Source organism: Pangasianodon hypophthalmus, chromosome 5 (genome assembly GCF_027358585.1).
Source record: "Pangasianodon hypophthalmus isolate fPanHyp1 chromosome 5, fPanHyp1.pri, whole genome shotgun sequence".
NCBI classification, from domain to species: Eukaryota; Metazoa; Chordata; class Actinopteri; order Siluriformes; family Pangasiidae; genus Pangasianodon; species Pangasianodon hypophthalmus.
The window spans coordinates 23,821,683-23,830,011 of record NC_069714.1 but is presented as its reverse complement, the minus strand read 5'-3'; the positions used below and the strand labels follow the sequence as shown (position 1 = coordinate 23,830,011).

General features: G+C 37.8%; 1 protein-coding gene across 9 annotated transcripts in view; it reads right to left on the bottom strand.

Annotated features, from left to right (window-relative positions):
* Window positions 1–2,857: 2,857 nt before the first annotated feature.
* Window positions 2,858–8,329, bottom strand: part of obsl1b (obscurin like cytoskeletal adaptor 1b) — a 40,132-nt gene continuing 34,660 nt past the window's right edge. For all 9 annotated transcript variants that reach the window (XM_026912540.3, XM_026912541.3, XM_053234462.1 and 6 more), the window contains 2 exons: window positions 5,314–5,584; window positions 2,858–4,032 (listed from right to left, as the gene is read on the bottom strand). In XM_026912540.3, the coding sequence (XP_026768341.3) occupies window positions 4,029–4,032; window positions 5,314–5,584 (275 nt within the window). In that variant the 3' untranslated portion in view covers window positions 2,858–4,028. The remainder of the gene's footprint in view (window positions 4,033–5,313; window positions 5,585–8,329) is intronic.

The window sequence follows — 8,329 nt, the reverse complement described above, 5'->3', positions numbered from 1 at the left end:
AGGAGTCAAGTGAAACATGAGTTGATTTGCCAGAATGTCAGTGCTAGTCTGTTAAGGCATTATTTGACCTAGTGAGGTTACCTCAGACACTGGGAATGCCAATCACATAGCACACTATGTCTTCTCCTTTTGTTTAACCAGCCCAAATGTAAACAGTTTTATCATTATTTTCTTTCCCTGGTTTTGACTTCTTAATAGAAAACTGGTGTATGCTGTACAATCATGTCCAGATTTCAGATTTTATGGATGTATGAAAGGGAAGCAGGAAGGGCACCTTTGGTAATGAGGGCTCTGTTTTCAGGCTAGTGGATAAAGGAGCTAAAGCACCTTTAAACAAAATGACACAGGGCATGCTTTAATTTCCCTCAGTGAGGCCTAGGGTTTGCTGTAGTCAGTCTTTTGTGACCCAAGTGCTCTTTATCAAATTCACTCTGTACTGTGCGGAATGATTTAAATTCATAACAGTATGCCATTTCTGACCTTATACTGCTCAAAAAAGTAAAGCATTCTTAAACAAATCCTCCTTGTTACCAGTGGAAGTACATTTTTGCAAGCCTTAGAAAGAGCCTTTTAGCATTAAAACTTAGGATTTCACACACTTCCCAAAGTTAGAACTCCAACTTGGGTGCCTTAGTGTTGGACGTGCAGCTTTCTCTGCCTAGCAATGCCAATGAATGTGGACATTTCGAGCTTACCTTATAACTATCAGATGGACTTTTTTGCAAGTGTTGATGCTGTGACATTTGGTGATATGTTCAGAAGAGATAATCAAGAGAAGGCAGGAGGACTTTTTTGCTGATGATGCTGATGATGGTGGTGACAATGATGATGATTCAGCTGTTTGTAACGTTGTTTTGTCTTTTTTTTGTATTAGATTTTGTACAGGCATGATTATGGTAGGGCCATGCTGATTTTCTCTACTTATGATAATGAGTGTAGTGCTGCAATGAGAGAGAGCGAGAGAAACGGGCCTAAAGGTTTGAGTCATGCTTCATTTTCACAAGCACAACTGATTTCTTTTTTTATGTGTATTTGAACCTGGCCACATATTGGATGTCCCAATTACTCTAGATTTAATATATTTATGACATTAGATTATACTTCATACAAGTAGATCGGTACTAACCCTGGATAAGCAATATTTCAAATTATAAGAGGACGAAGAAAAGAAGTAGACACAAACATTCTAGTGGCTAAGAATCCAGGTACAGCAGCCTGCTGATCTGCATGTTTTTTATAAAATGTTTTGTTCACTGGCGAGGACGTTAAGTCCTCTCTGAACACATATAGTGTTGATACAGTGTCAAAATATAATCGAATCCCATATCTGAAGTGGTACACTCCTAAAGGCCTCATCAATCTCATAGATCCCTCACACTGGTCTGAAACAGCACTTATTTATTTCCCTATCTTATAGAACAGGTTCTGTTGATGTCCACTTTCCATAACAAGTCTGTGTTTTTTCTTGATTTCTTTATAACCCAGGAACGGTGGTTAATGTAATCAAGCACTTAGTTTTTGTAACTGATATCTCAGTAGCAATCCGTGATAGTTTTGAGCTCCTGAAAAGAAAATGTTGAGTATGTTTGGTGTATCTCACAGCTTGTTCTGACCTCTGGTGCTGTCCATTTGGGAGACATTGGTGTTTTAGATCTTTTATTTTTTTAATGTGGTCATTGTATAGTCAGTATAATAAGCAGCATCTGCTGAAGCAGCAGTGGCTTTTTCCAGCACCAGCACTGATACCGTCTCACAGTAGAACACGCAGCCAAGTCGTAATTAGAAGGGGGACAGTATATCTGGTCCTGTGTGTATAAAACATCTCGGAATACAGCTAGTGATTTAGGGGTATTATAAGGGGTATGGGAGCAGGAGTGGTGGTATAAAATCTGACCTATCTGTTATCTGGATTGACCCTATAAAGTGTATTCTATATCAGCAGTCCTGTTCCAACATTCTTGAAAAGATTAACACTTAAGCCAAGTGTTTCAGTATAACGTGACCCCTGATGTTTTAGAAGAAATGGCTCCCCCTGGAGTTCAGTTATATGCAGTGTTTTATGACTTTATCACTACAGTTCTTGATATTGTATGAGTCACTATGCAAGTAAAACTGATTTGCAGTCAGTCATCCACCCATTCATATCAGCAGTTAGCAACTGAACCAGTGGCAAGTGAACCTCTTCTGCCCTTATGTTAATGTTAAAACTTTTTTTGGAAGAAAATCTAAGAGCTTACATTTGAAAACTGAAAAGATGAAACTATGTAAAACTACAATCAGGAATGGGTGCTAGTTTCAGTCGAATTTAACTAAGTACTAAGGCATACTATATTAGTTTTTACTATTCACCCTGGTAGTAACTTCTGAATTCATGTTGAAACAGCCATGGTGCCTTTTAGCCAATTCCTGATCTGAGTTTTAAGTGTCTGTTTATTCTGATATGCTCAACTACAAGAGTAACACAATGTATATAGCCATTTATTTAACATGTATACCCTCTGCCTTTTTATTTGTTATACTGTACTGCCCCCGCTTTACTACATTTAAAAAAAAACACCACATTTGTCCCACAACTCTGTATGTCTGGTAATTTGTGTAGGTCAAACCAAATTCAGCATTAATGGGTAGAGATGCTCTTTTTTTTTTCTTTCTTGTTTTGTGATTTGGAAATAGGAAAGCCAAGTTTAAATTAAGTCGGCTGTAACCTAGTCTTGAAACTTTTGTAATTATTAATTGTATTTTACTGTACTGAATGAGCTATATCATAAATGAAACTGATGAAAAAAATGATTGTGGGTTTGTTGATTGTGTAGCAGGGTGAGATATAACAGAAGATTAAAAACAACTAGAAGCTTGATTGGTAAAGATTATTTTATTGGAGGTTATAGGTAAAGCAAAGAAACAGGACCACTGCTGACTACAAGAAACTTTTTAAAACATATGGATGATGCAACAGGTCATACTGTTCAAGAAAACATTTCTATTTGTCAATGACATAGGTTTCCTGCTAGTCTGATAAAACTATTGGTTTAGTAGATATTTTTTTGACTTGCTATCAATATACTAGCGATCAATATTCAGGCTTCATATGATAACCTTTTGGCCCTGTGCTTTTTCAGACCTGTGTAAACGTATACCTCCCAATATCCCTTTAATTTGCATTCCACAAACATTTATTTAGAAAAGGTATCTATACAAAGGTCAATGTACATAAATGTAAAATAATTAAACAATTACTTCTCAACCAATTTAAGTGTTGGCTCCCCAGACAGAAATATTAGCAACGTTCTTTATTATCTCATTAGGTTGTGCACCAGGACTAATGAACCTTAGCATAAAACCAGATAGTCAGTTGTTGACCAACAGTGACATTGTCATTTGTGTGTTATGTCCAAGTAGAACACAACTTTGACACTCAAATGCTCTAGGGTGATAACTGATGGGTTATGCCTCTCCTAGCCTTAATAATAGTATCAATCCTGTCAGGTAGTGATGCCACCGGTGTATTGAACCTGATGTTCCAAATAGTCCCATGTTTTTATTGGGATTAAGATCTGATTATTTTGAATTCAAAGTGTCCCAGTGTTTCATCATGCTTGTCAAACAAGTCACACAGACTTGGCCCTAAGGACTCTACAGTTGTCATCCTAGATTATGTTATGTTTGGAAATGAAAGACAAAAGGAAAATTCAGAGTCTGGCCAACAACTGATGATCTGGTTTTATGCTAAATTGCATTCTTCCAGGTGCGCAACAAATTGACACTGATATTGGTGGATGTGACTATTTTTTGTCCAAGTAGTTAACCATGAATTAGTGATGGATTCCTCTCATCGCTGCAACTTTAGTCTACTGTCATTTACAATTCAGGAAAAACATTTGAGCAGGCGAAAAATCACAATATATAACAAATCCAGAGCATTGAATTTTCAACAGAAGAAAAGTAGTATTAAGGATATAATAGTTCCATTAAAAACTCCTTGTTTACAAAATCGCAAAATAAAGCCATGGGTCCATTTCAGGCAGGGATTATCTGTAAAGGGGAGAAGACACATTATAAAATCAATTTGATACAGATTCTGCATTGACTGATTCCACTCAACACCAGCCTGGCTATACTAGTATAACCAGTAACTAGTGTATACTGAGTTATTAAAATATCTACCCTCACCATCCACTTTGTTAGGAACACATGTACAACTGCACATTCATGCAGTTATCTAATCAGCCAATCATGTGGCAGCAGTGCAATACAAAAACCCCCCAAAAAACATGCAGATACAGGTCAAGAGCTTCAGTTAATGTTCACATTAAACATCAGAATGAGGAGAAAGTGTGATCTCTGTGACTTTGATCATTGCTTGGTTGTTGGTGCCAGATGGGCCGGTTTGAGTATTTCAGAAACTGCTGATCTTCTGAGTTTTTCACAAGCAACAGTCTCTAGAGTTTACACAGAATGGTGAGACAAACAAAAAACACTGAGTGAGTTACAGCCTTGTTGACTAGTAAGGTCATGGGAAAATGGCCAGAGTGGTCCGAGCTGCCAGGAGGGATATAGTAACTCATATAATCACTCTTTACAAACGTGATGAGCAGAAAAGCATCTCAGAATGCACAACACATCAAATCATGAGGTGGAGAGGCTACAACAACAGAAGACCAAATCACGTTCCACTCCTGTCAGCCAAGAACAAGAATCTGAGGCTGTCATGGGCACAGACTCACCAAAACAGTTGAAGACTGGAAAAAGGTTATTTTTTCTCTAATCTTCAACTGTCCAGTTTTCAACCACAGAACTGGTTAGTCACAGAGATAACACTGTTTCTTAATTCTAATGTTGGATGTGAACATTGACTGAAGCTCTTGACCTGTATCTGCATGATTTTTTGCACTGCAGTAGTACAGGTGTTGCTGATTAAGTGGACTTGACTGTATATCCGTATAAGATAATGTATCTGAATTGGCCAACTTGTAGCAGAAGCACTATTCAGCATTATACATACAAAACATAGTGGGTTTGATATTAATTGCAACGTAGTGTGTTGCTGTGTAGTCAAATCCATTCTCTGTAAATTTAACATGTTTATTTGAAGCCATTTTGAAAAAACCCAAACAAATAAAATTTGCACACAATTCCATCAAAGGGGGCTAAAACTAGTTCATGCTTTATGATCATATTCTGAACATAAAGCGTAAACTGTTTTTCTCCACTGTGTTCTCCATATATCATGACCTTCCAGATTGAACCTTGTAATACTAAGGTCTTGATATGTGCTTATCTTTTTCTTTTTAAGATCAAACAAGCTTGACTTACTTTTTGACACGCAGGTTTGCTGTGCTTTTGGCCTTTCCTGAATCAAACACCACAACACCGTTCATGTCCTCTGACGTGTGCTTCAGAGTCAGCTTGTGCACCGTCTCCATCCTCTCCAGGAGAACTTTGGGCCCAGGTCTCAGCACCTCCCCATTCAGAGTCCACATGGGTGATTTCACCACAGGCACAGAGACCTCACACATGAAACATGCTTCCTCTGGAGCCGACACCTCCACGTCCTGCAGCTCCTGCACCATCAGGATCGGCTGGGCTGATGCAAGCACAAGCATGAGTCAAACATTTATTATAATTTCCATTACAGGTCCAGTGTTCATTCATCTTCAATAGCCATTTTATCCTGGTCAGGATTGCGGTAGATCCGGAGCCTATCCCGGGAATGCTGGGTGCAAGGCGGGAATCCACCAGTTCATCACAGGGCACCATTCGCACACATTCACACCTAGGGCCAATTTAGCATAGCCATTGCGCCTACCAGAATGTTCTCGAGAGAAACCAGCAGAAACACAAATGGACACAGGGAGAATGGAATCTTTTGGGATTTTACTTGACTAAAGCAAAAAGTGTTCCACCAGCATTCTGGTGTTAGAATTTCACAGTATAGGAACTCATGAGATTACATTTTTAAATCTCACTAAAAGTTCAATATGATAGGCCTACTGTATAGTAAAATTTCTAGACTCAGTAAAATTTCCAGCCCAAAATCATCTCAGAATCCACACAAAAATACCTTAAACTAGCGCAAAGATTTTGCGGGTATATGACAGAACAGTGACAATATAGTTTATGTCTGTACATTCATTAAAAAAAAAGAAGAAGAAAAGAGTTGTTTTAGTCACCAGAGATTGGGGAAAAAAACACTTGTGTGTAGTCTTTGATTCTCATTTCAGACTAGAGATTTCTCCTGAACCAGCAAAAGTGGTTCATAGATACATGGTCTGCACTTACACAGTTACTTTGTTTGCCATAGCCCTTCATTTGCCGAAACTAATTAGGTTTAATTTCCATTAGTAGTCCAAAAAAAGAAGAAAAAAGGCACTTTTTTTCTTTCTACTGTCAACTATCACAAGTGGGTGTAAAAACTGATCATGACAACCCCTGTGGCTTTTTTTTCTTTCTTTCTAATTGATGATTATTTAATGATGGATATTTTTATTGTTATGCCCACAAATGCTACAGATAGATCACGGTTCAGCAAATCGCTAATATAAATAATGCGAAATCAGTCAATCACGTGACTGGATTTGCGCGCGAGTTAGAGTTTTTCCCCTCCCCCTCCTCCTCTCAGTGACTGTGCATTTCTCGTTGGTCGATAATGTCTAGTTTAAAACCTTACAATTGATATAAAACAGTTACCTTTACATAAAACATTATCCTTTCGGCACAAAAAGGAAGGAAAATATGATAATTACTTTAGAACTAAGGCAGTGTTAATTTGTTATTGCTAGTTCTGTCTGAGTGCCTCGTTACATTCATCGTAGTAGCTAGCTAATGTCTTTTTTTCTTGGACGCAGCATTAGCAAAATGAGCTTGCTAACTAAATATCTCGTTTAGCCAATTTCATTGCTTTATATAAATGTAGATGATCAAATTAGTGAGTAAACAAAGGTAGCATATATACATTAAATGTAATATTTGCACTTTACAGGTAAGTACATTTCTGCTAGCGAGTTAGATAACTCGCTTAGCTTGGGGTTTGCTAATGTCTTGCTAAAGTTAACCTTTTACCCCAACACCTCACATTAACACTTTACTACGCAGTTTCAGACCGAGTCTTATATAATGAAACTCCATACATACTACAGTAAAAATGAAGTTAGAGCCTGTATTGTTGCTTGAGGTATTGGTGAAGTTGTAGCTACGCTTTCTTTCTGAAGAACTAAACAGAACTAACCACTGAAATGCAGTCTTAATACATTATTGCGCGTAGCTCTGTATTAAAACCACTTTTAACTTTTCTTTTTCTTTTTTTTTTTTAAACATAGGTATTACTTTCTTTGTTGGCTGCTTGCTTTCAAACTATTTTCCACCATAAAGCCCGTTGAAATACCCTCCGAGTATATTAATTTGCATAGCTCTATACTACAGCCAGAATCCGAGATTTTTTTTCTTTCTTTCTCAAGCATTAACGCGTATATTCATGTCATTTTCATGGTCATTTTGTATATTTTTGTTGATAAGAAACTTGGGGCTAATTTTCAAGATTTCACTCACTGCTTGTCTGTCCGTTTGAAACTGGTAGATGTATTTGGCTTGCTTATTGATTTCACTGCAATAATGCTTTATTGGCATATTCTACAATTAAATATCTTCGATTAGTTTTAATGTGAGTCTTAAATGGGTCTGAATGTCTGTTGGCACATTAGAGAACCTAGACTGTAGCCACTAGAGGGCAGCACTGACCTTTTAAACATACACTATATGGCCAAAAGTATGTGGACACCTAACCATCAAACAAATATGTGGTCCGTTCTCAAACTGTCAGCACAAAGTTGGAAGCACACAATTGTATAACATATTACAATTTCCCTTCACTGGATCTAAGAGGCCCAAATTTGTCCCAGCATGACATTGCCCTTGTGCACAATGTGAACTCCATGAAAACATGGTTTGCCAGCGTTGGAGTGGAGGAACATGGGTGATCTGCACAGAATTGGAACACCGACTGCAACCCAGGCCGCCTCACCCAACATCAGTGCCTGAAATCACTAACGCTCTCGTGGCTGAATGAGCACAAATCCCCACAGGCACACTCCAAAATCTAGTGGAAAGCCTTTCCAGAATAGTAGAGGTTATTTTAACAGCAAAGGGGGACTACATCTGGAATGGGATTTTCAACAAACACGTGTGGGTGTGATGGTCAGGTGTCCACAAACATTTGACCATATAATGTTTTTTTTTTTTTTTGTGTATATTTTTCAGTTGTTGAATTAATGGTGATGAGTACAGAAGTAAGTTTCTTGCAACAAAAAAACTTTCAGTCTTGGTTTGCTAATAA